General features: G+C 48.2%; 1 protein-coding gene across 6 annotated transcripts; it reads right to left on the minus strand.

Annotated features, from left to right (window-relative positions):
• Nucleotides 1-27482, minus strand: LOC114587928 (stimulated by retinoic acid gene 6 protein-like). Of its 6 annotated transcripts, XR_003704354.2 has the most exons (19): nucleotides 27339-27482; nucleotides 22436-22508; nucleotides 22248-22348; nucleotides 21154-21287; nucleotides 19745-19865; nucleotides 18352-18397; nucleotides 17367-17495; nucleotides 15142-15215; nucleotides 13340-13451; nucleotides 12091-12241; nucleotides 7875-7950; nucleotides 7577-7658; nucleotides 6627-6675; nucleotides 6422-6539; nucleotides 3991-4110; nucleotides 2231-2394; nucleotides 1834-1986; nucleotides 1595-1746; nucleotides 1-888 (listed from the first exon to the last, which is right to left on the minus strand). XR_003704354.2 is itself a non-coding variant. In XM_077921051.1 (18 exons), the coding sequence occupies exons 1-18, from the start codon at nucleotides 27353-27355 to the stop codon at nucleotides 794-796; spliced, it is 1761 nt and encodes a 586-aa protein (XP_077777177.1). In that variant the 5' UTR covers nucleotides 27356-27482; the 3' UTR covers nucleotides 1-793. The 6 variants fall into 6 exon arrangements, 5 of the variants coding, with proteins under 5 accessions (XP_077777177.1, XP_028568643.2, XP_077777178.1 ...); XM_077921051.1 differs by lacking the exon at nucleotides 1595-1746 and having other exon boundaries at nucleotides 17367-17441; XM_028712810.2 differs by lacking the exon at nucleotides 1595-1746.
• Nucleotides 27483-27693: the final 211 nt, after the last annotated feature.

Raw genomic sequence — 27693 nt, forward strand, 5'->3', positions numbered from 1 at the left:
TTTGTCACATTTAAACAAGCAGTATTTATTTGCGCGAAAGTATTTTAGTTTTTGCAATGTTCAAATTGTCAATATTTCTGTATCCTCATTTTGAATTACAAAGTTTGACCAGCAAGAAAAGTTGAAACTGGATGATTTCCAAACATAGATGGGCATCAGGTTTACTGAGCCATGGCCTTTCTGATGTCTGGATACAGTAACTATGACCTCATTGGTGTGTGCTGTGACATCACCAGTGTGACCACATGTGAATTTTGAAGATGCAGCTGTAGTACATTTTCCACTGGGGAAGAATGGACATATCAAAGGCCTTTTGTCTACAATTCCAGCAGTTTGATTCATCTATGCCAAAAATCACCCAGAGATGGGTTTCACTGGAGACCTACCAAGGAAATAGCAGAAAAATGCCGGAAACATGATGAAAGCCAACAAATGAGGTACTATTCAGATATCTTCCACATCATACAGGCATAAAAACATCTGGGCTAGCAGTTCTCCAGACCATCTCAAATAACAAGCTCAAGTTCAGGGGATGAATGGTTAGAGCTCAATAGCAGAAGGTCCCAGATTTGATCGCTAGAGTCTCTTCAGTTAAGAGGGTCTCAGGTGGCAGAACTGGAGTAGACCGGCAGCCAGCCTTAGTACATAGACTCATCCTGATGGGCCAATGGTCTGATACAGTATTAGGAAGTTGCATATGAGGAATATGGCAGTGCAGTCTCAGTGAGGTTCATTTCAGTCCCGTTGCATCTGTAGTGGGGGGAATTAGCAACGCATTTGTAGGAGAGGACCCTCATTTTGGCTTCCTGAGTGCTGAGAGGCTGGGGTTATTTAGAAGAGTGTATGACAGCAACCACCTTGTCCTGGCTTTGTTGGAAACTCTGAAATCTAAAAGAAAACAAGGCATCAGTGCTTAATTTCTAATATGCTGCCTAATATCCTTTCTCCTTCAAGGCACAGACACCAGGTGGAACACGCTTCATTAACGTGGTTGCCACTTCAAAAAACACCCAGTACAGTGGTACCTCGGGTTAAGTACTTAATTCGTTCTGGAGGTCCATACTTAACCTGAAACTGTTCTTAACCTGAAGCACCACTTTAGCTAATGGGGCCTCCTGCTGCTGCCGCGCCGCCGGAGCCCAATTTCTGTTCTCATCCTGAAGCAAAGTTCTTAACCTGAAGCACTATTTCTGGGTTAGCGGAGTCTGAAGCGTATGTAACCCGAGGTACCACTGTATACTGGCTTCACCTGTGGGATGAGCCAAGTATCCACACACACACAAACACACACACACTGCTGTTACACCAGGGGTCAGTAACCTTTTCCAGCCATGGGCCGGTCCACCGTCCCTCAGACCATGTGGTGGGCTGGACTATATTTGGGGGGGGGGGATGAACAAATTCCTATGCCCCACAAAAAACCCAGAGATGCAATTTTAAATAAAAAGGCACATTCTACTCATGTAAAAACACGCTGATTCCCGGACTGTCTCTGGGCTGGATTGTGAAGGTGATTGGGTCGCATCCAGCCCACGGGCCTTAGGTTGCCTACCCCCGGTCTACACACACTTGTGAGAATGCAATATTTCCTAACCTGAACATTTCATAGACGGCCCATATCACTGCAGTGCCCATATCTGCCAGCAGAGAGCAGGGAAGACGGTGAAATTTGATCCTAAGGCACTTGCGGAGTTTTGAGATTTTGCTAGTAAATGTCAGAATTTGCTTATACTTCTTACTGGCATCCTAAAACAATAGCAAGTATTGATAAACGGCAACTATATTTCTAATATTTACTGTAACATGTACAGTAGCAGCCCAACTAGAGTCTACCTGTTACTGTTGCGTTGGTGAAATGAAGATAGTCGGTGGTTGTCTGCTGTTGTCTCTCTCTCGTTCGGACCACGAGAAGGTGGCAAAAACAGACGAGGGTGGGATTCGTGTGGTGGTGGTCCATGAAGAGCATCCCTATCCATGTCCTGAATCCTGCAGTCAAATCACAGTGAGGGAGAAATTCAGCTGATTAATTTAGCTATTAAGCTGATGAAATCATGCAGCCTTCATTGTGGGCTTTCCCTTGTCCTTTGAGTTTGTTTGTTTGCTCGCTTGCTTCTTTTCTGAAAGCTAGGGATGTTTGAGAACCTTCCAGCCTTATGGCCCAAGAGAGAGAGAGAGAGAGAGAGAGAGAGAGAGAGAGAGAGAGAGAGAGAGAGAGTAGCCCAGGCCTTACCCAGGTCAGCTGCTTCATAGCCTTTGGGCATGATTGTCCTATCTATCCGAGCAATCAGCCAGGCTCCCACGATGACGCTGCACAGCAAACGGAACAGGCAAGCCCCCAGGCCCAGCACCACGTTGTAGAAGAACAAGAAGTAGTTGAAATTCTGGAAAGCTTTCCTGGAAATAAGGACAAATCGCCACAGGAGAGTCACAATAGCAGACACACTCAAGGAGGCAGCATCAAGTGTAAAATGAATCAAACGGCTTCTAGCTTTCAGGCTTCCAGCTAAAGGTACGTGTGGGAATCAAAAGCAAGGCACAGGATGGTACGGATGGGCTCCGGGTCTAGTCATACTCAGAGTAAGCCCATTGGAATTAATGGACATGACTACCTTTAGTCCATTACTTTCAGTTGCTCCGTTCTGAGGGGAGGTTAGCTGGACACAGGGGCAGACTTTGGCCTTTCAAATTTCAGCAGCACCCTGTGCGAGGCCAAAATTGGACACCCCCTCACATCTCACCTTCGGTTCTCCCCAATTCACTACGTCATAGTTGTGGCACCATGTTTGTTTTCTAGACCTTCTCTTGTGCGAACTCCCTTGTGAGGATGGCACTATTATAAAGTATAAGGGATGCGGGTGGCGCTGTGGTTTAAACCACTGAGCCTCTTGGTCAGTGGTTCGAATCCCTGCGACGGGGTGAGCTTCCAGCTCCTGCCAGCCTAGCAGTTCGAAAGCACGCCAGTGCAAGTAGATAAATAGGTACCATTGTGGCAGGAAGGTAAACAGCATTTCTGTGCGCTCTGGTTTCCGTCACAGTGTTCTGTTGCGCCAGAAGCGGTTTAGTCATGCTGGCCACATGACCCGGAAAGCTGTCTGTGGACAAACGCCGGCTCCCTCAGCCTGAAAGCAAGATAAGCGCCACACTCCATAGTTGCCTTTGACTGGACTTAACCATCCAGGGGTCCTTTACCTTTTTTACCTATTATAAAGTTTAACCACTAGGTAGCACCAGATACCACTAGGTAGAACCACCAGGGGATGCGGGTGGTGCTGTGGGTTAAACCACAGAGCCTAGGACTTGCCGATCAGAAGGTCGGCAGTTTGAATCCCCGTGACGGGGTGAGCTCCCGTTGCTCAGTCCCAGCTCCTGCCAACCTAGCAGTTCGAAAGCACGTCAAAGTACAAGTAGATAAATAGGTACCGCTCCGGCGGGAAGGTAAACGGCATTTCTGTGCGCTGCTCTGGTTCGCCAGAAGCAGCTTAGTCATGCTGGCCACATGACCCGGAAGCTGTATGCCGGCTCCCTCGGCCAGTAAAGTGAAATGAGCGCCGCAACCCCAGAGTTGGTCACGACTGGACCTAATGGTCAGGGGTCCCTTTACCTTTACTAGCACCAGATTTAACATTTCTGGGTGGTCACAGGACTTTCCTGTTGCTGTTGTGTTCTTGTTCAAGACAGACCACAATGTCCTTCCGAGAATCCTGACTAGTACGTTCTCCTGGCAGACACTGTGGTTACACTTTTCCTCCATCAGACAGAGGCAGCAAACATTTCTTGCCTTGCACAGGTTCGACTGGAACAGATTTTTCTATCATGAACTTGAACAATGGGAAGTAGAAATGCCAGCTTTTTTCTAGCACGGCTCCCACGCCTTTAACAACTGCATGATAAGCAGAAACTCATCGGCAGGACCAGTTGGATAAAATGTTAAGAGCCCATCCCCTGGTCAAAAAACAAACCCCGTTGGCAACCCAACATCCTTGCACTGACCTGTTATCAAGAGCCAAAGGCTTTTCCTTGTCAGTCAGCAAAATCTTCGGCTGAAGAAAGAAGGCAGTAGCTGTTGCAATCTGCAGTTGCATGAGCCCTATGACGACGGCAAGTGTGAGGCTGAGGCAGAAGAGGCAGAGAGAAGTGACAGTTTTATGAGATTGTAACACAAATATAAGGAGCTGAATGCCAAGGTCAGGTATGCATCAGTACATTTCTTTCCCAGCTATCAAAGACAACAGACTGCTAGTAATAATTGAAAGACGGATTTAAAAAACCAGCAAAGTCAAGAAATGCCGTGAATCTACAAGGGTTATTAAGGGGAATCTGTGCTAAGCTGCAAATGGCCTCCCCTATAACTGCTATTGGACCATAAAGAAGGCTGATCGCCGAAGAATTGATGCTTTTGAATGATGGTGCTGGAGGAGACTCTTGAGAGTCCCATGGACTGCAAGAAGATCAAACCTCTCCATTCTGAAGGAAATCAGCCCTGAGTGCTCACTGGAAGGACAGATCCTGAAGCTGAGGCTCCAGTACTTTGGCCGCCTCATGAGAAGAGAAGACTCCCTGGAAAAGATCCTGATGTTGGGAAAGATGGAGGGCACAAGGAGAAGGGGACGACAGAGGACGAGATGGTTGGACGGTGTTCTCGAAGCTACCAGCATGAGTTTGACCAAACTGCGGGAGGCAGTGGAAGACAGGAGGGCCTGGCGTGCTCTGGTCCATGGGGTCACAAAGAGTCAGACACAACTAAACGACTAAACAACAACAACACAACAACTGCTATGCCACACCCACTGGGGGTGGCTGGAAAATACCAGGATGTACACATAGGAAATCGGCAATACAGTGGTACCTCGGGTTAAGAACTTAATTCGTTCTGGAGGTCCATTCTTAACCTCAAACTGTTCTTAACCTGAAGCACCACTTTAGCTAATGGGACCTCCTGCTGCTGCCACCGCGCCGCCAGAGCACAATTTCTGTTCTCATCCTGAAGCAAAGTTCTTAACCCGAGATACTATATCTGGGTTAGTGGAGTCTGTAACCTGAAGCATCTGTAACCTGAAGCGTCTGTAACCCGAGGTACCACTGTATTCCCAATAGGAGGGAGAGTCAGTTGCAATTCCACTTGTTGTAACTTGCAATCTTTGGGCAAATACACACCTAGGGTCCTTTGTGTTAACCTTGTGGGTGAAGATATCAGACGCCACAGCGATTCTTCAAACAGCTCTTGTTTATTCACAGGCCAGAACAGAACTGAACTGAAGGGTTCAGCCAGCCTGCTTATATAGAGCTCCACTAGAACGCAACAGTAACCATTTTCTGTAACTATCCAATCACTGAACGTCACTTTTAATCCCTTATTTGCATATGTGGACCTGAGTGAAATCTATCTACAGTATCCCCCTGCTGGCCCAGGGTGAAAATTTCAGTACATAACACTTTGCAACCCTGGCAAAGAGCTGTGTTGGAACCCACCCACCCCCTAAAAAATAAACTTTGTGCCGTGGTGTGAGAAGGATAGGAAACGTCTCCCATGCTTGATCTCGCCATGACAGCAGTAGCACATCATCACGCACATAAGCACCATACGCTTCATAGACTGGCAGCTGATATTTACGCCCTTCTCGGGCCTGTGCCCCCAGAGGGAGCCACTTTCAGCAACCCCTAGGTACACCTCTGTGTTTGGGTAGCAGTAGGAGTCACCCAAGGGACGCGGGTGGTGCAGTGGGTTAAACCACAGAGATTAGGACTTGCTGATCAGAAGGTCGGCGGTTTGAATCCCCACGACGGGGTGAGCTCCTGTTGCTCGGTCCCTGCTCCTACCAACCTAGCAGTTCGAAAGCACATAAAAGTGCAAGTAGATAAATAGGTACCGCTCCGGCGGGAAGGTAATCGGCGTTTCCATGTGCTGCTCTGGTTTGCCAGAAGTGGCTTAGTCCTGCTGGCCACATGACCCAGAAGCTGTCTGCAGACAAACGCCGGCTCCCTCGGCCAATAAAGCGAGATGAGCGCCGCAACCCCAGAGTCGGTCACGACTGGACCTAATGGTCAGGGGTCCCTTCACCTTTACCTAGGAGTCACCCACCTAGAAGCAGCTCAGCCAGATGGGGAAATGGTAAATGTCTGGATTGCAAGGATCAGAAGGTTGAAAACCAAATGTTTGACCCCCAAAATCAGAGTCATCAGGTTCACAAGCACAGCTTGCAAAGGGCACTTCTATTTATGTTTTCTGTGCCTTTGATAAAGCACAAGGAACACCTGAGAACAAAATAAATGTTTTGTGAATGTAGGAAGCGCTGGGCAAAACTGAGAGATCATCACTCGCCCAAGACTACCCAGGGAATGCCTGCCTGACCAACATCCTGGCTCACAACTTCCTTCTCAGTCAGCACCCTAGTAGACTGTACAAAAAATGCAGGGCACTTACATCCCAGTTCCCAGATTTTTTAGCATTTCGATCCCCTGACCATGCTTGATGGGCAAAACGAAACCATACATGAACATCACCCCAAAGAGGCATTGAACTGTGTGGACGATCAGGTACCCTAGAGGGAAAAAGCACAAATGAACAATTAACAAGGGAAGAAAGGGGCAACTGCAATCATCAGTTCACAACAAAGACAGTCACGTACCCCATAGTATGTATGCAATTTGCCAACCAGAGTATCTTGCTATTGAGGCCTGTTAATGTTAAAATAAAATAAAAAATGGAGAGACGTTTATATACAATAAACTCCCACATGTATAATAGAAAATAAGAATATACACAGGGCCTGATATATAAATCTCCACTGGGACTTGTACTATAGACCATCTTCCTTGCTGAAGCCATTGATACCAAAGCTAAGCAGTGATAAAAGACTAACATTTGGGACCAGTCATAAACATTCTGTCTCATTCTCCCAACATTCCATCACATGTCAATGTGACCAAGAAACTGACCCCAGTATGCCATTATTTTGTATGTATGTATGTATGTATGTATGTATGTATGTATGTATGTATGTGTTTGTTTGGTTAGTTATGGGATCTGCATTCCAGCCTTCATCATGCAATGGTAACAGAGCAACAAATCAAATACAGAAAATCAACACATCAAAATTGAATTAAAAACCTATCCACATATTCCTTCATTTGCCACAATAGCCATCTTAAAACAGCCTAAACTTCAAAAGACTGGGCAAAAACACCTTTTTTTCTCCTGGCACCAAACATTCCTCAGTGTCAGCACCTGCCTATTCTCTACAGGATGAGTGTTTTACAATTAGGGTGCCGCCACTGAGAAGACCCTGTTCTGAATTCTGACCATCCAGCTTTCACTACAGCCGAAAAGGACTCACCAGCAGATCTCAGTTCATAGGCAGGATAGGACAAGAGGAGGTACTCCATTATATAACTGGGACCCAGACTATTTAGGGCTGTATAGACCAACACTTGCATCTTGAATTGGGCTAAACATGGAATGAGCAGCCAGGGCAGAGCTTTCCAGACAACGTCTGGGTTACGTAGAAGAGATTCGGGTATTTGCAAGATAGGTTACTGCTGCGGGTAGACTTGAAGGGGAAGAGAAGTGAGAACTCACCACATTTTGAGAAGATGACAGCCTGATAAACACCAACGGAAGGAATTGCTTCTGTCCAGCCCACAACCGTTTCATGTGCTTTCTAGGAAAATAGTGTAGTCGAGTTTGTTTATTTATATGCTGCCAGAGTCAGCTGTGCCCCAAAATACAAATACAATTTGGGCTAGACTTGACTTTGCCAGGACTTGAATTGGCTGCCTAGATCCGCTTGGACAAGCTACTCTTTCTTTTCCTCCACTCCCCCCAGGGTCCCGAAATCCTCTCGGAATAAGATACAAGGCACGAAGCATCTCCATACCTGTAGCAGGCCAGGATGTGGAACACGTAGCTGACACTGGTGAGGCAGGCAGTGAAGGTGGTGAAAAGCCACACACCTGTGGGACAAAGAACCGTCACCTGTGTGACCTCATCCTCTCTGCGAGGTCGTATCCTCAGTCAACACAACTGCTCTGCTTTCACAGGCATGGAAGGTACCAAGATGCCTGCAAGCTTCAGAACAGTTCCTCACCACCCTCTTTTTACTTGTGAGTCAATGTATGGGAAATGCATCCGGAAAACAAAACGTATTGAGGAGTTAGTGGTCTGACACAGAGCCCTTCCTGCCTCTGTTCCTTCCCCCTCCCTCGCTCTTGTTAAGTTTTTTGATGGTGTGAGAACAGTCTTTGATGTCCTGAGAAGATTGGGAGGAGGTGAAGCCCCACACACAGCTGCCTTAATCCGTTTGGGAGGATAGTGCTGGGTACCTTCTTTCATGTTGGACATTGTTTTGAGAAAGTGAGGCATTGGGAGGGGGCGGCTGATGGATTATCTGCATGTAGCTACTCTGGAAAGTTACACAGGTTATCTATAAAATCGGACAGAATGGGCAGAGTTTCTTTGAAGACTGATCGGCCGCAGGGCCGTGCAAACTGAGGCTACCTGGGGGCAGTGCCAGATTTACGTATAAGCTAAACAAGCTATAGCTTATGGCCCCCCTCTCTTGGGGGGCCCCCCAAAAATTAAAGGGGAAAAAACTGGATGTACATTTCCAAAATATAAGATAAAAAAACAAATAAAATAAAATCTATATACAGCAACAGTGTTTTGTGTTGTGTAGGTGTGATAAGAATTTTAAGGTCTTAGATATATAATAAATGTACCAACCAAGCACGTACATAGATCAGCACAGGAAGACTGACCTGAAACCATTTTTGATTCCCAAACTGACCAAATGTTTTCTCTGCAAGGTCAAAGGAAAATGGGAAAGCCTCCCCATTGTCTTTTCCTTCACAAATCCTGTCTTAAGGGTATGTCTGTGTTTGAATAGGGTGTGAGCCTGTGACCTGACTCAGGAACTAAGTATTTATAATTACTAAGTATTTATTATTACAAAAGACAGGCCAGGCTCCCCAGGGAATCCAATCCTGACCATTAAACAGGTAACCTGGCAAGCAGGAGGTAAACAAAGCACTCAGATTTCTACTGTAGACCGCCATTTCTGTGATGTACCGTATTTTTCGCCCTATAGGACGCACTTTTTCCCCTCCAAACATGAAGGGGAAATGTGTGTGCGTCCTATGGGGCGAATGCAGGCTTTCACTGAAGCCTGGAGAGCGAGAGGGGTCGGTGCGCACCGACCCCTCTCACTCTCCAGGCTTCAGGAGAGCCCCAGCGCCAGCCCCACAAGGTCGGGGGACAGAGGGAGGCGGAACGCCGCCATCCCTCTGTCTCCCGAAGTGGTTTGGAGGCTGACGGCGGGGAGACCCCGCCGCCAGCCCCGCAAGCTCCGGGGACAGTGGGGAGGCTCAGCGCATCTTCCCGCTGTCCCCAGACCTGATCTGAAGGCAGGCGGCAGGGAGAAGAGCGCTTCTCCCCGCTGCCTGCCCCACTAGCTCCGGGGACAGCTGGGAGACGCAGCGCGTCTTCCTGCTGTCCCCGGACCTGATCTGAAGGCGGGCGGCGGGCAGAAGAGCGCTTCTCCCCGCTGCCTGCCCCGCAAGCACCTGGGGGGGGATTTTTTTTTTCTCCTTTATTTCCCCCCAAAAAAGCTTGATGCGTCCTATGGGCCGGTGCGTCCTATGGGGCGAAAAATACGGTAGGTATGATGTTTCTGGGGGTGGTCTTGAGCTACAGAGTGGGCAGTTTCAAAAGTCTATATAAGGGCTTGCACACCATTGTTCTGGGTTCCTCCTCCCTCCTGCGTGTGGTGAGTGAGGACCCTGTTGCAACAGATCAATAAAGATCAGGCTTACTAGCTGCTTTGCTTCTCAATATTCTCTGGTTGGCCTCTGTTATTTTCTCCTACCAATAGGGAACCTATGTAAGGACTCTATATGGGCTCTTGGATAACCCATAAGGGGAAAAGGGCAGATTTTTGTTTACAACATAGGCTCCTATTTGTTAAGTGCAAATGGCTTTAGATACCTATTAGGTCCATAAATTGCCATATATCATATATTCAACACACAAAAAAAGCTACAGTTTGTTCTTGACAAAGGACAGCTGGACATATAAAGGGCCCCATTGCCTTCAGTAGCTTAAAAGGTAAAGGGACCCCTGACCATTAGGTCCAGTCGTGGCCGAACTCTGGGGTTGTGGCACTCATCTCACTTTATTGGCCAAGGGAGCTGGCGTACAGCTTCCGGGTCATGTGGCCAGCATGACTAAGCCGCTTCTGGCGAACCAGAGCAGCGCACGGAAACGCCGTTTAACCTTCCCGCTGGAGCGGTACCTATTTATCTACTTGCACTTTGACGTGTTTTCGAACTGCTAGGTTGGCAGGAGCAGGGACCGAGCAACGGGAGCTCACCCTATCTTGAGGATTCGAACCACTGACCTTCTGATCGGCAAGCCCTAGGCTCTGTGGTTTAACCCACAGCGCCACCCGTGTCCCTTCAGTAGCTTAGGGCCTCATTAAACCTAAATCCAGCCCTGCCTGGGGGAGTCGCTTTGCTGCTTCATGGGGGCTTCCAAGTGACAGATTGAAGTGCTTGCTTGGTATGTATACCCTGTTTGCTGTTTTAGAATAAAATCTTCTCACTCATTTGTGCATTTTGTATTGCTTCTGAATCTCTGTTAAAAAGAACCACCTTTCCTTTGGCAAGACAGTTAATTTTCCGAATTGGAGGTGAAACTGAAGACATGCAAGGGAATATGAAAACAGACTCCTCTACCAGGCTCACATACCCTGCATGTGTCTCTCAGCACGTACACATTCCTGGCGGTCTTTCATGCTGCCTTCTCAGCAGGAACGGATTCCTGCCTCCTGGCAAAGTTCTAAAGGAAGAGTGGCCAGCCTGGGTATCTCTAGATATTGCTGGACTCCCTTTCTCTCATCCGCAGCTATTAGCCACATCAGCTGGTGTCAGGGAACTGCCATCGGCTCAGGGGCGAGAGGGGAAAAGCCAGATGGATTACAGAGAGCCCCCAAAGATTGTGGGAAGCAGCTCCTCCTTAGCGGAGGAGAGTAACCATGCCTCCAGTGGAGAGGAGCTTCAGGGCTCGGAGGAGGCGAGGTGGTGCCAGGACACCTTGCTTGGGCAATGCGGGGAGGAGAGAGGTCCTCCGTTACCCATGCCCTCCCTGCGCAGTAGGCTTCCGCGCTGAGAGGGGAGGCGGAGATTGGGCGTCAAGAAACTACTCTGCTGGGGAAGGTTTAAGGACCGCCCACTCACAGATTCTGCCAGTGAATGAGCAAGACACGGGAGAGTGGGGCTCTGCACAGAGAAAGTTTATTTTGGCATCAAAAGCAAGGCTTCACAGCCGAGCAGGGAGGCATTTGCCTGCTTGCTCTCGAGCAACCCCTTGGTACCATAACACCTGGGGCTGAAGGTAGCTGGAGTCCAAGAAACATCTAGACTCTAGGGCCACCTGTGTTCTAAAAGAAAAGTAAAAGTGTTTTGGGGTGGGATTAAGATTTCTCCAGCCACATACTGAGTGATGCCCTTGGAAGAAGCCTCGGCCTGAACCCAACATCAAGGGGACTGAGAGGCAGCAAGAAACATCGTAACTAGACACTGGAAGGACCCAACAGGAGTAAACATAGATCACGGTACCAAAATATAAATATAAATTTATTTGTTTTGGAACGCAAGAAAATCTTTGATTAAAAAAAAACTAATTGGGAAAAATAGGACTGAGAGATCTCCTGACGACAGGAACTTGCCCATTATTATCCAGAATCTGATAAGTGCCCCCAAAAACTGCCACCCCAAAGAATAGTTTGGGTCCTCCTGATTGGTGTGTTGAATTCCAGATCCGATTCCCACTCCCACCTCACCACTGAAATGGGTTGTTTGCATTTAATCACTCTGAGAGTTTCCATCTAATTGGCATCCCCTATGCTGTGGAAAAAGAGCCCAGTTTAAATTGAAAGTACATTATAGTCCGTGTAACATCCATATTCGAACAGCAGACATGGGCTGCCTAAGATATTGATGTCAGCAGCAGATGTGAAAAGCTGGTGAAACGCAAGCACCGACATCATTTTGTCGTCAACACACACATACAAAATAAGTCACAGACTGTGCCCATACCTTCTGTGACGTCAATAAAGTCTTTCAAATGCTCAACCTGGGCAACTACTTCTGTTGTATTGCTGGAAACAATAACCACATCAAAGGTGGACTTCAGAGCTTGCAGCGCTTGTGAGACCATCTTGAAGACATAAAACTCATTCACAACAAACTGGAGGAGAGAAATGGATAAAAAGGAATTAACTTGCAGCAGTTATTCCCAGACAATATTTCCTGCTGCTAATCTTCACTAGTGAACTCCTTTAAAGATCTGCAGCCCAGATATGAACAATTAAAGCATCAATGCTCATTAATGTGAGTCATTCTGGACTCACAGCTGTCCATGGAGGCACAGGTCAATTTGTGTCCAGGTCAATTTGTGTCCAGGGCAGCTGTCAACCAGCTCCATCTGATACGCAGGCAGAGACCCTACCTGCCCACAGACTGTCTTGCCAGAGTGGTGCATGCTCTGGTTATCTCCCGCTTGGACTACTGCAATGCGCTCTACATGGGGCTACATTTGAAGGTGACCCAGAAACTACACTTAATCCAGAATGCAGCAGCTAGACTGGTGACTGGGAGTGGCCACCCAGACCATATAACACCAGTCCTGAAAGACCTACATTGGCTCCCAGTACATTTCTGAGCACTGTTCAAAGTGTTGGTGCTGACCTTTAAAGCCTTAAACAGCCTCAGCCCAGTATACCTGAAGGAGCGTCTCCACCTCCATCATTCAGCCCGGGCACTGAGGTCCAGCTCCGAGAGCCTTCTGGCAGTTCCCTCACTGTGAGAAGTGAAGCTACAGGGAACCAGGCAGAGGGCCTTCTCGGTAGTGGCGCCCACCCTGTGGAATGCCCTCCCATCAGATGTCAAAGAGATAAACAACTCTCTGAAGGCAGCCCTGTTTCTAATGTTTGACGTTTTATTGTGTTTTTAATATTCTGTTGGAAGCCACCCAGCCAGATGGGTGGGGTATTATTATTATTATTAATAATAATAATAATAATTACAGATATCCCCATGAACAAAGGGCCGTTCCTCTGAGAAGAGGAAGCTGGATCTTACACACACACACACACACACACACAGAGAGAGAGAGAGAGAGAGAGAGAGAGATTAATACATCTGCCCCCATTGGAAATCAATAAATTGAGCTGCCCCCATTGGAAATCAATAAATTGAGCTGCTCTTACCTACTCCGGAGAGCCATGTTGTTACTCCAAAACATCTCTCCACCCACCCAGAAAGAAACAGGGAATATTTTATTCACCATGTAGAGGCAGATGAGGGCAAGCACAGCCATGGTGATCATCCTGCTGGGGAACTGAAAATAAGGGTCCCATTCATACACATTCCGCCGGATCCAGGATTTCTGAGGCTGCCTGTTGGTGGGAAAGAACGTGTAAAGAGCACTGAAGTGACAAGGAAAGGTGGGCTGTGTGTGGAAACTGCTCTCAGAAAGTGGCCTACCCTCCTCCTAATTGCACCCCTACCACAGAATGTGGGCACCTAAAGCAGAGCTGTAGCTATGGAGGGTTGTGCCAAATTGGCTCTTTGACCCGGGTGAAATAAAGCTTAGAAGATTTTTTTTTAAAAAAAATCAGCAGTTGCCTGTTCACCACTGTAATCCAGCATCCCTGGGTACCATTCCAATCTCATGGGGCCTCCTTACTATGTTAACTCTCAGGTCGCCTCCAAACTGCAGGTGGGATTCAATTGCATAGTGGAAATTTTAAGGTAAAGGTAAAGGGACTCCTGACCATTAGGTCCAGTCATGACCAACTCTGGGGTTGCGGCGCTCATCTCGCTTTACTGGCCGAGGGAGCCGGCGTACAGCTTCCAGGTCATGTGGCCAGCATGACAAAGCCGCTTCTGGCAAACCAGAGCTGTTTACCTTCCTGCTGGAGCGGTACCTATTTATCTACTTGCACTTTGACGTGCTTTCGAACTGCTAGGTTGGCAGGAGCTGGGACCGAGCAACGGGAGCTCACCCCGTCGCGGGGATTCAAACCGCCGACCTTCTGATCGGCAAGTCCTAGGCTCTGTGGTTTAACCCACAGCGCCACCCGCATCCCTATCCATGTATAAGACGCCCCCTAACTTTTGACATTATTTTTTAGGGGGGAAACCTAGTCTTATACACAGAAAAATATGGTAGGGGTGTGGGTGTGGGTGTGATGGTGAGAAGCACTACAAGGGTGGGATAATGATTGATTGACAGAAATTCATATAAACCCCATGCAAACAAATCAGGAAACAGGTTCCCAGGAAGAGACCTTGGTCAACAGATGCTATTTTCTCCTGCCCAGGGATTGTGGGTAAGGCATCAGCTAGCCTACGAAAGGCAAGAGGGGAGACTGAAAATAGAGGCTGTCCGGGAAATGATTTATAATGAGATGAAGAAAATGTTGAAATATACTTTTGTTAAGAAACCAGAAGCATTTTTATTAGGAATATTAGGGAATGAAATTAAAAAGAAGGATGTGAAATTATTTAGGTATGCAGTGACAGCAGCTAGAATTTTGATGGCCCAGAAATGGAAACAGGAAGAAATGCCGACGAGGGAAGAATGGAGAATGAAACTGTTATGGAATATGCAGAAATGGACAAATTAACGGGGGGAATTCGGAACCAACGCGATCAGAGATTCACCGAGGACTGGAATAAATTCACAGAGTATACCAAAAATATATGTGAGAAGCAAACAACGCTTGTTGGCTTTCAAGAAGCTCTGTGAAAACGATGGATAGAAATGTTGCTTAAAAGATATGATAAGATAAGGATTGTTAAAGCGCAATATAAATTTAAGAAATGTGAGTAATTGTGATTATATGGGAAATTGTCAGATAGGCTGAGGGAAGTCTAAAAGATGTATATGTTAGAAATGGATGTTAAATATGGATGGAATGTATATTGGAAACTGAATAAAAATTATTTTAAAAAAGAAAAAGAAAACAGGGACTGTCCCTAGCCGGGGCAGCTGGAGCTTATAAAACCCTCGATGCAGATTCCACTGTTATTATTTTTTAGACTAAAAGAGCAAATGCCCCGGGACAGAATGACCCTGCTCACATCAGTGGAGGCTTCCTCATGAGCTGCTGGACATATTGAGCCTGGTGTGGTTCCATGACGGAGACCTTCTCCTCCTGCAGGAAGAAGAAAAGAGATGCTTCATTATTCCAGGGAGCACATCTTTCAGCTGGAAGAGTCCAAAGGAGAGCAAACCTTGAAATTAAGAACACGCTAAAGTGTCACTACATCAGTAGTGATGTATGGAAGTGAGAGCTGGACCATCAAGAAGGCTGATCGCCGAAGAATTGATGCTTTTGAATGATGGTGCTGGAGAAGACTCTTGAGAGTCCCATGGACTGCAAGATCCAACCTCTCCATTCTTAAGGAAATCAGCCCTGAGTGCTCACTGGAAGGACAGGTCGTGAAGCTGAGGCTCCAGTACTTTGGCCACCTCATGAGAAGAGAAGACTCCCTGGAGAAGACACTGATGCTGGGAAAGATGGAGGGCACAAGGAGAAGGGGGCGACAGAGGACGAGATGGTTGGATAGTGTTTTCGAGGTTACCAGCATGAGTTTGACCAAGCTGCGGGAGGTAGTGGAGGACAGAGGTGCCTGGCGTGCTCTGGTCCATGGGGTCACGAAGAGTCGGACACGAGGAAACGACTAAACAACAACAACAACAACAAAGTGTCTGGGGACTAATCACATCTTTACAAAATTATTGTTTCCTATTTATTAAATTACTGGCAACTGAATGGCAACTTCTGCGTTCCTGTGGAATATTTCGGCTGGAAAAACCTCCGGTGTCGCATCGCTTTACAGTGAGGCAGGAGGAGGGATGGGCAAGCAAAGCGAGAGCTGCGCAAAGCGGGACAGAAGCCGTGTAAGCGACTCTTGCTTTAAAGCAAGAAAAGTGAGAGCCGCTTACATGCTCTGTGCAGAATATTTTTTTCTTGTTTTCCTCCTCTAAAAACTAGGTGTGTCTTATGGAGCGAAAAATACGGTACTTTCTATGGGAAAGCGCACCTTGGTTTTGGAACGCTTTGGTTTTGGAACGGACTTCCGGAACGGATTAAGTTTGAGAAGGAAGGTACCACTGTATTAAAAGGCTAAAACTAGCCTATCCAAGCTCCCTCTTACGCTGCAAAGGGATAGCACTCTGCTGAGATCACTGTGAGGGAGGAAGGGTAATATCTAATAAAGATGTTCCCTCCTATAATCTACAGTGGTGCCTCGCAAGACGAAATTAATTCGTTCCGCAAGTTTTTTCTTCTTGCGAGTTTTTCGTCTTGCGAAGCACGGTTTCCCATAGGAATGCATTGAAAATCAATTAATGCGTTCCTAGGGAAACCGCTTGCCAGGCTGGCGGTGCGGAGAAGGGCTTTTCTCCCCACCGCAAGCCTTCAGGACAGGTACGGGAACAGAGGGGAAGGCGTGCAGCGCTTTCCCTCTGTTCCCGGGGCTTGCGTGGGAGGAGGGTTTTTCCTCCCCACCGCCAACATTCAGAACAGCATTCTGAATGTTGGCGGTGGGAAGGCAAACCCTCCTCCCACCCCAAGTCTTCAGGAAAGCCATCCGAAGCCGGGCGGCGGGAGAACGTGTCCCGGCCCCCCCGCCCGGCATCGGAGCTTCGTTCCGATGGCGGGCGGCGGGAGAAGGTGTCCCCGCCCCCCCGCCCGGCATCGGAGCTTCGTTCCGATGGCGGGCGGCGGGAGAAGGTGTCCCAGGACAGTGGGGAAGACACGCTGCGCTTCCCCGCTGTCCCGGAGATTTCCCTATGGGCTTTCATCTTGCGAAGGAAGCCCATAGGGAAATTCGTTTTGCGAAGCGCCTCCAAAACGGAAAACCCTTTCGTCTAGCGGGTTTTCCGTCTTGCGAGGCGTTCGTCTTGCGGGGTACCACTGTAATCAAATCCCAACTTTTACATCAGAAATGTTCCAGGTTATCTTTTTGTCCTGCTTTTTCCCTTTAGTGCAGGAGTGAAAGCAGCAACACTGAGGTAACATTGAGGCAGCATTGCAGAACAACCAATAAAGCAGAATGGTGTGCGGACAGTTCAGTACAAATCCACTCCTAATGCATTATTATTATATTATTATTTCAGTGACTGGCAGCAGATTACTCTTCCCAAAGGAAAAATGAAAAAGACCAGTAGTACATGTGTAAGACAAACCTGCTGGCCCAGTTAAGAATGCTATGCTAGTCTTCTTCCAGAGTTCATTATATAAGTGTAAAGAATAAAAAGGGAGAAATTGGAGGGTTCCCTTCGATGCTGAAATACTCACACTTAGAGGAGGCAGCCGGAGTCGGCCCCGTGACGCTTTCACAAACATATGGACAAATCTGCCTAGCAGGAAAACCTGGCAGAGCAAGGAGGGCCAGTAAAAAATAATATTTTCATATTCCCCAATGATCTGTGCAGGAAAAAATGTGGATTAAAAGGGTTATCTGTTGGTGCTGCAAATATGCAGTTGTATGCCCCAAGCAGGGACGTGGGTGGCGCTGTGGGTTAAACCACAAAGCCTAGGACTTGCCAATCAGAAGGTCAGCGGTTCGAATCCCCACGACGGGGTGAGCTCCCGTTGCTCGGTCCCTGCTCCTGCCAACCTAGCAGTTCGAAAGCACACCAGTGCAAGTAGATAAATAGGTACCGCTCCGGCGGGAAGGTAAACGGCGTTTCCGTGTGCTGCTCTGGTTCGCCAGAAGCGGCTTAGTCATGCTGGCCACATGACCCGGAAGCTGTATGCTGGCTCCCTCAGCCAATAAAGTGAGATGAGCGCCGCAACCCCAGAGTCGGTCACGACTGGACCTAATGGTCAGGGGTCCCTTTACCTTTACTATGCCCCAAGTAGAGTCCCAAATATTCCCCACTCAGACCTTAAAACCACAATGCTATCCCGTCAGCCAACGGTGGTCTGTTTTCAACAGTGTTCAACAAAGTGCCCAACAAAGTACTGAGTGTGCTTTAATGTGTTAGGCTACCGGCTCACAGAGCCAATGAGAAGCTACAAGAGTGTCACCATGCCTGGCATTCTGCCCACACTAAGCCTCCCAGTTGGCCAGCGGCGTTGGTTTGTCTGATAAAAAACACTATGATTGTGCAGCCTGAATTTGCCAGTATATAACTGAATCCCAGGTAACAATCTGTACTCTGGAAGCTCCCTCAATCGTAGTATATGACTAAACTCCTGAAAAGGGCTAAAAACAATGTCCTTGATAAGTATTTGTGATGTCAAACATCTTAGTATTATTGCCTAGCCAGACACTCACTTGTCCATGTGGGCACTGCACAATGTTCATGGCTATGATGGCAATCCTGTAAAATAAAATTAAAAAGGAGAGATACGATGGCGTGTCGGTCTCCCGCAACCTTGTGCATCTTAGAGGATATATTAACTGAGACCATTCACAGGTGCCACAGGAGAAACAAAGGTGTCTGTGGGCACTGCATTGGCAACCCTGGTAATGCATTAACCCCCTGGACACAGGCAGAACATTATATGATGCTTCTTTCATTACCTCCAGCTTCCCCACATGCCCATCGCACCCACGAGTGCCATTCTGGCCAGCTAACGTATTTTTCGCTCTATAAGACGCACTTTTTCCCTCCTAAAAAGTACGGGGAAATGTGTGTGCGTCTTATGGAGCGAAGGCAGGGGGGAGGCAGGCAGGAAAAGCCCCCAAGAGCCGCACACAAGCTCCATGCGGCTCTTGCGGGCTTTTCCCCAGGAGGGAGAAGGGACTGACGCGGCCAGTCAGTCCCTTCTCCCTCCTCGTAGAAAAGCCTGCAGGGGCCGCACGCTCCTTAAAGGGTGCACGGCTCCTATGGGCTTTTGCGCAAAAGCTGTGCACCCTTTTAAAGGGTGCACGGCTTCTGCTGGCTTTTCTATGAGGTGGGGGAATTCCCCCACCTCGTAGAAAAGCCCGCAGGAGCCACGCACCCTTTAAAGAGCACGCCACTCTTGGGGGCTTTTCCCCGAGGAGGGAGAAGGGACTGACTGGCTGCATCAGTCCCTTCTCCCTCCTCATAGAAAAGCCCGCAGGAGCTGCGCGGTCCTTAAAGGGTGCGCAGCTCCTGTGGGCTTTTGCGGGAGGTGGGGGAATTGCCGTAGCCGCGCACAGTCTCTCCCGGCTGGAGAGGTTGCGCGCGACTAAAGAGGAAGCCAGGTCAGTGAGCGGGATCCCGCTGGCTTTGCTCTTTGGGACTGGGGGGGGGGGCGGGCTTCCCCCAGCAGCCCCGAGAAGCTCTTTGGAGCTGGGGGGGGGATTTTTTTTTTTCTTGATTTCCCCCTCTATAAACTAGGTGCGCTTTATGGTCAGGTGCGCCTTTTGGAGCGAAAAATACGGTATCTCAAGCTGCTCACTGTTATGTACTGAAGTTCTCACCCTGGGCCAGCAGGGGGATACTGCAGATAGTTATGCAAATGAAGGATCGAAGGTGACGTTCAGTGATTAGATAGTTTTTATGCAAATGAAGGATCGAAAGTGACGTTCAGTGATTGGATAGTTACAGAAAGTTGTTACAGTTACGTTGTACTGGAGCTCTATATAAGCAGGCTGACTGAGGCCTTCAGTTCAGTTCTGTTATGGCATCTGAATAAAGAAGAGCTGTTTGAAGAATCGCTGTGTCGTCTGATATGTTCACCCACAACTTAATACTCACCAACTTCCTGTGTAAAGGAATCCAAGCGTGGCCCCCACGATCGAGAAATGTGTGGACAGGCAAGCAAAGAAAGGATAGGAGGAAAGGCCCACTTCCAGGGCCCCAGTGAGAAGAACAAAGGCTGTAAGAAGATGAAAACAGATAATTCGATCCTCATATTAGGAAATTGCAGTGGGCGTAAACAAATGATGATTATTTTATCATTTATCAAATATGTATACCGCCCTATACCCGCAGGTCTCTGGGCTATTCACAACATAAAATCCCAATCGAAAAACACAAAATACTTAATAAAAATTAGAACAAGAACAACCTAATAATCCCACACACACACCCTTCCACAATACATTTTTAAAAGGCATTAGATGTCTATCAGCCAAAGGCCTGGTTAAAGAGGAATGTTTTTGCCTGCTGCCTTAAGGTAATATAATATAAACACCGACAACTGGGAAACTTGGCAGTGTGTTATCTCTGTCTGTATCTGTCACGGCTTTTGGTGGTGGTCAGCAAAAGAGGTTTAAAGACTGTCTCAAGGCAAATCTAAAAAAAAAATGTAGTATATACACTGACAACTGGGAAACACTGGTCTGCGAGCGCTCCAATTGGAGAATAGCATTTACCAAAGGTGTCATGGACTTTGAAGACTCTCAAATGCAGGAGGAAAGGGAGAAACGTGCTAAGAGGAAGGCATGTTTGGCAAATCCACACCATGATCAGCTCCTGTCCAGAAACCAATGTCCCCACTGTGGAAGAATGTGTGGATCCAGAATTTGCCTCCACAGTCACTTACGGACTCACTGTTAAGACTGTGTTCACGGAAGACAATCTTACTCGGCTACGAGTGATCGCCAAAGAAGAAGAAAGTTGCATAATGAAGGCACCAGCCAAAGCTCGCTGGGGAGAGCATTCCACAAACAGGGAGCAACTGCAGAAAAGGCCTGTCCTTGTGTTGTCACCCTCTGAAGGAGTTTCATATTAGGGAGGTTCATTGCTTGGTGGTGGAGCACAGATGGAAGCTGTAATCCAGGGGTCAGCAAGCTAAGGCCCATGGGCCAGAAGCGGCCCACAAAGGTCATTTGACCGGCCCACGAGATGCCCCTGAACTGAGTGGCCTGCTCACGTGCTGCGCTAAACCAGAGCTGCGCAGGGACTCGCTTCCGCAGCGCTGAAAATCGTGTCTGCGCAGACACTGAAAATCATGGGCAGGCGCGCTCATGTGCATGCACGATCCGGCCCACAGAGGGATACCGATCCAGCCCAGGCAAGGTAAACCTTGATGACCCCTGCTATAGTCCAACATATCTGAAGGGCAGCAGTTTGGGGACACACAGCTTCCTCAACCAGGGACTCAATGAAGACCCCAACTGATTTATGCGCCAGGCTGGCATTTCTCAGCAGGGGCCTCTTACCTTTTGCCCATCTGAACTTGCTGGGCAGTGGGAGGTAGTCTTCCGAAAACAGAATCATGACTTTGTTGGCTGTAGCTCCGAAGGCAAAGCCCAGGGACCACCGATTGCTGAATGCCCCCGTAAAATCCAAGGGTCTGGGAACAAAAAGACATTCATGCTCCATGGCAAAGTAACAGCAACCCACTAGCAGGTGGGTGGCCTCTTCAGGGTGGTTAAAATAACAAACAAATATTATCATGGTGATCTTTACTTCAGCTACAATGTATTTCCATTTACAGTCGTGCTTTGGTTCTCGAATGCCTTGGTACAGTGAACACTCGGGTTGCAAACATGATTCATGCGGGATGCATGTTCACAACCCGCAGCGTTCGCAACCCACAGCAGCGCATCTGCACACACACGGGTTGTGATTCGGTGCTTCTGCGCATGGACAAAGCACGATTTAGTGCTTCTGTGAATGCACAACCGCCAAAACCCAGAAGTAACCCATTCCGATACTTCCGGGTTTCGGCGGTCCGTAACCCAAAAAAACACAACCTGAAGTGTCTGTAACCCGAGGTATGACTGTACTTGCACATTTTGGCTCACAAACACCACAAGCCTGGAAGTAAGTGTTCCGGTTTGCACAGGGCCTTCTTGGTAGTGGCACCCACCCTGTGGAATGCCCTCCCACCAGATGTCAAAGAAATAAACACCTATCTGACTTTTAGAAGACATCTGAAGGCAGCCCTGTTTAGGGAAGTTTTTAATGTTTGATGTTTTATCACTTTATTATTAATAATATTCTGTTGGGAGGCACCCAGAGTGGCTGGGGAAACCCAGGCACATGGGTGGGGTATAAATAAATAAAATTGTCATCATCATCATCATTATTATTAGCAATACAACTAGTGCTGGTAAAGGAATTAACCAGTGGGAAATAAAGCAATTATACAGGACACACACATCAGTTCTTCTGCCAAGTCTTCTGCCCTCCTCTTTCTCCAGCCTAAACCCTTTTGCTGTGAACCAGTGGCCAAAAGTGCTCTGAGGCAATGTTCTCATTGTGACCGGTTTATGGTTACCGCAGCAAAGTGCCTTTCAGGGAGACTCACATGACCACTCCGCATCTCCTGTTGAGAAGAGGCCATTTTTCATCTAGCCGGCTTCTCCTAGCTCTTTTTTCAAGACAGGACAGCACCACAATGATGGCAATCTACAAGAAGGGGGGAAATGAATGCAGACACGTCAAGGGATAGACTAACAGCCAATTGCGAGTTGGCAGTCAGATTACTCAACTTACTGATGGAAGAAGTGAACAATGCAGGAAGAGTTCCATGTCCACTGAACTTGTGCAGGTTTCATTTTTCAGTTGCCTGCTCAGGAAACACAAATGAAGATTAAAAAATTATCTGAAAGCTAGATGAAGATCCCATTTCCCTTAAAGGTGTTCCATAAGCTCTGGAGCCAGAGAAAATCTTGACAACGGCTAAGCTACATCAGCCATGAACAATGATCTTATGCTTTTGGAAAGAAATTGCTTGAGGAGCAATTTCAGGGGCAACAAATAGGCAATAGATCTAGATTGTGTATGGACCTCTGGGTACAACAGAGAAGCTAAAACCAAAATGCTGACATAACAGGGCCTTTCCCAACTCCCAGTGTCTGTAGTGAGAGAGCCAGTGTGCTGTAGTGGTTAAGAGCGGTGGACTCGTAATCTGGGGAACCGGGTTCGCTTCCCCACTCCTCCACATGCAGCTTCTTTGAAGTCTCTCAGCCCCACTCACCTCACAGAGTGTTTGTTGTGGGGGAGGAAGGGAAAGGAGAATGTGAGCTGCTTTGAGACTCCTTAAAGGGAGTGAAAGGTGGGATATCAAATCCAAACTCTTCTTCTTCTTCTTCTCCCGTCTCACTGTATTCAAACTTCCACACCCCCTCAGTGTCTCTCCATTGCTGCTTTACTCAAATCTCTGCTGTTGTTGAAAAACGCTGCTTTTCTCTCAGCTTCTCTCCCTCCTCACTGCAGTTGTGCAATCTGCCTTCTTTTTTCCTCCCCTCCCCTCCCCTGACTCCATACAAATCCAGGATTGTGATGCAGCACTACAAATGGGGGGGGGGGGGAGAGAGGCTGCACAATGACAGCTTTGCCTTTATATATGAAGAAAGAAACTATTTTCATGTTTCCCCTTTCTGCAATAAACAGCCATTCCTGATTCTCTTTCTCTTTCTGCTTCTACTGACAGGAGAAAACATTCCTTGAAGTTAAACATCTGCAAAGTGCCATTGAGAGACAGGCAAAGGTCAAGATAATGAAAGGCTAATCTTATTGACAGTGTTCAGAGGAACCTGGTACTTTTTTTCGTTTTTCTCTTCTAAGCTCTGTAAACCAACAAGAGCCATTTCAACTTGGTATTATTGTGAGCAGCATTGCAGGGATGGCAAAGGAGGAAGAAATAACGCTCCCAAACATGGGTTAGTCATGAATGAAGTTAATAATAATAATAATAATAATAATAATAATAAAATTATTTATATCCCACCCTCCCTGGCCAGAGCCAGGCTCAGGGCGGCTAACACCAGTAAAATTACAATTTTAAAAAGCCAATTTAAAATACAGGTTACAATATAATTTAAAATGCAGCCTCATTTTATTAGTAGCCCATAGATCAAAACCATAAGGGGAGGGAAACATAAGGGTCAGACTGAGTCCAAACCAAAGGCCAGGCAGAACAGCTCTGTCTTGCAGGCCCTGCGGAAAGATGTCAAGTCCCGCAGGACCCTGGTCTCTTGTAACAGAGCGTTCCACCAAGTTGGGGCCAGTACTGAAAAGGCCCTGGCCCTAGTTGAGGCCAATCTAACCACCTTGCGACCTGGGAACTCCAAGGTGTTGTCATTTGTGGACCTTAAGGTCCTCCGAGGGGCATACCAGGAGAGGCGGTCCCATATGAAGAATAACCCGTCGAAGACCATGCAGCTCCACAGTTACAAGGTAGGAGATTTCAAGGGAAGAAATTGTGTGTCGCCAGCAAACAAGCAAATCACCACCAAAAGCACACAGTACTTTCCCCAACGAACTACACAATTTGATGCTGCCACCCCCCCCCCCAACAAACCAGGAGACAGATTTGGAAGTGTGTAAATAAGAAGAGGGACACAGGTGGTGCTGTGGGTTAAACCACAGAGCCTAGGACTTGCTGATCAGAAGGTCGGTGGTTCGAATCCACGTGACGGGTTGAGCTCTCGTTGCTCGGTCCCTGCTCCTGCCAACCTAGCAGTTCAAAAGCACGTCAAAGTACCGCTCCAATAGGTACCGCTCCAGCGGGAAGGTAAACGGCGTTTCCGTGCGCTGCTCTGGTTTGATCTGGCTTAGTCATGCTGGCTCCATGACCTGGAAGCTGTACGCCGGCTCCCTCGGCCAATAAAGCGAGATGAGCGCTGCAACCCCAGAGTCAGCCACAACTGGACCTAATGGTCAGGGGTCCCTTTACCTTTACCTTTAAAGAAGAAGAGGACAGGAGGGACGGAGAGCGTTGCTTTGAAAAGCAGGGACTCCCAAACCTACCTCCAGCTCTCCCTGTTACAATCAGCAGTGGGAGGTAACTGTTTAAGCTCATCCACTGATTCGTCCTAAGAAATGCCCCCAACTCATCTATTTCTCCCCCAATCTGGCTAATTCCTGGAGAGCATTTGCAGGGGAGAAATAGATTGCATACCCTCCAACATTCCTCAGATGAAAATAGGGACATTTTTCACACACATACATCCGGCAACTGACCCTCTATTTGACACACACACACCCATTTTTTGTCGCCGTCCCCCTCCCCACAGAGCATTTCCTATCGGAAGAAGGGCTGCCACCACTTCACCCACAGGACGCAGCACACGGGCACTCCACCATCCTGAGAAACGCCCCCATTTAATTTAATTTTAGTCTTTGGTAGATTTAAAAAAACAACACTGCACACCAATAAATTTGATTCCCTCCCCCTCTTTATTTTTCCTTTCTCCTCCTGTGATGAGGCTGCATTTTAATATTTTAATGTTTCAATGTTTTAATGTTGTATTTTAATCTTGTTTTTAAATTGTATTCATTCAACTTGTTTTTATTATTGCTTGTTAGCCGCCCTGAGCCCGGCCTTGGCTGGGAAGGGCGGGGTATAAACAAAAATTATTATTATTATTATTATTATTATTATTATTATTAAATGAATTTTAGAAAGGGGCAAGATTAGACGCAGGTGCACAAAGCGTTTTGAAATATATATACAGTGGTACCCCGCAAGACGAACGCCTCGCGAGACGAAAAACTCGCAAAACGAAAGGTTTTTTCGTTTTCGAGTTGCCTCGCAAGACGAATTTCCCTATGGGCTTGCTTCGCAAAACGAAGCTTGCCCCGGGGACAGCGGGTCTTCTCTTTTGAAGCAAGGGGCGGCGGGGAGATCGCTTCTCCCCACCGCCCCTTGCTTCAAAAGAGGTCTGCCCCCGGACCTCTTTTGAAGCAAGGGGCTGCGGGGAGATCGCTTCTCCCGGTGCTCCGAAGTGGGGTGGGGGGGCGGGAACACCTGCCCCAGCCGCCGGGCTTCGTAGCGCTGCTGCGAAGCCGGGCGGGGGGCGGGAACACCTGCCCCAGCCACCCCGCTTCGGAACGCTGCTCCGAAGCGGGGTGGGGGGGCGGGAACACCTGCCCCAGCCGCCGGGCTTCGTAGCGCTGCTGCGAAGCCGGGCGGGGGGCGGGAACACCTGCCCCAGCCACCCCGCTTCGGAACGCTGCTCCGAAGCGGGGTGGGGGGGGCGGGAACACCTGCCCCAGCCGCCGGGCTTCGTAGCGCTGCTGCGAAGCCGGGTGGGGGGCGGGAACACCTTCTGAAGGCGGGCGGGGGGCGAAAGTCTTTGTCCCCCCTGCCTGCCTTCCCAGGGGCTTTTAAATCGCCCCGGACAGCGGAGAAGTCCTCCGCTGTCCCGGGGCGATTTTAAAATGCCGCCCGCCAGCATTTTAAGATCGCCCGGACAGCGGAGAAGTCCTCCGCTGTCCCAGGGTTTTTTAAAATGCTGGGGGTGGGAAGAAAAGCCCTTGTCCCCCCCCCCAGCCTTCAGAAGAGGTCCGGGGACAGTCTGTCCCCGGACCTGGTCTGAAGGCGGTTTCCCTAGGAACGCATTAATTGATTTTCAATGCATTCCTATGGGAAACCGTGCATCGCAAGACGAAAAAACCGCAAGACGAAGAGACTTGCGGAACGAATTAATTTCGTCTTGCGAGGCACCACTGTATTCAAAAAAACTCCTTGTGCTCCTCTCCTCCCCCCCCCCTTTTCCTGCCCTCTCCCTACATCTCAGAGGTGGCACGTCTGGCAAGGGTGGGCCATGTCAGTGTTGCAGGAAACCCCCCCATCATTCAGTTTGTACAAACACAACACACACACACACGACAAACGCGACGTTTCTGTTATAAATTCATAGTAAATCAACCATACATCGGATTTACACTGGTCCACTTTTATTTTACTCCATGAAGGAAGGACCATCAAAGGGGGATGGTTTGATACAGGACGGCCATAATCCCTTAACCATACCAGCACATACACAGGAGCTTCCGGGTCATGTGGCCAGCATGACTAAGCCGCTTCTGGCGAATCAGAGCAACACACGGAAATGCCGTTTACCTTTCCGCCAGAGCGGTACCTATTTATCTACTTGCACTGGCGTGCTTTCGAACTGCTAGGTTGGCAGGAGCAGGGACCGAACAACAGGAGCTCACCCCGTCACGGGGATTCGAACTGCCAACCTTCTGATCGGCAAGTCCTAGGCTCTGTGGTTTAACCCACAGCACCACCCACGTCCATAACATGGGGATTAGCAGCTAATAAAAGTTTGGGTTCTCTTTTGTTCGGGGCTTCCATCTTGTTCCACCTTGTGGCAGGTGGGAGTCCTGTCGCGACAGTCTCCAATAAAGACCAAGCCTACTGGCTGCTGTTTTGCTCTGGTATTCCTGGCTGGTGTCCTTGTTTTTTGTCCAAAGGAGCCCTCAGATTTCTCCATTACAGCATTAACAGGCAACCATGAGGCAGAGGATCCTATTCTTATTTGGGAATGCATAGCTCTGTCTTCTCATGGGTTGCGGTTTATTCAATATTGGAGTTATCTGGAACCCAGAATTACTAAGGGCAGGACAATGCACCCCGAGCTAATACTTCCCCGCTCAAACTTACCATGCCTCAGCGGCCATGCTGAGCAATTCTGCACTCAATTCCAGAGGCACAGCTAAGCACAACTATTCACGTGCCAGGGATCCGGGTCTGTTTCTCTCTGCCTTCCTTCTCTTCCGGCAGGAATTGTGCAGTGCAGTCTTCCCTGGGATTCCGAAGTGAAGCCTGTGTCAGTTTGCAACACCCACTGAGCTTGCCACGGACAGAAAGCAAACATCGGGTTAAATATTTACTTCATACGAGCATAAAGAAAATGTTGCATATCCTGCAGCCTGCCTGTTGAGATGTTTCCTGAATTACTGACACCGTTGCAGCAATTAACAGAGGCGATCACGCAGCCCACTTGGAACAGTGTCAA

This window comes from Podarcis muralis, chromosome 17 (genome assembly GCF_964188315.1).
Source record: "Podarcis muralis chromosome 17, rPodMur119.hap1.1, whole genome shotgun sequence".
In the NCBI taxonomy this organism is placed as follows: Eukaryota; Metazoa; Chordata; class Lepidosauria; order Squamata; family Lacertidae; genus Podarcis; species Podarcis muralis.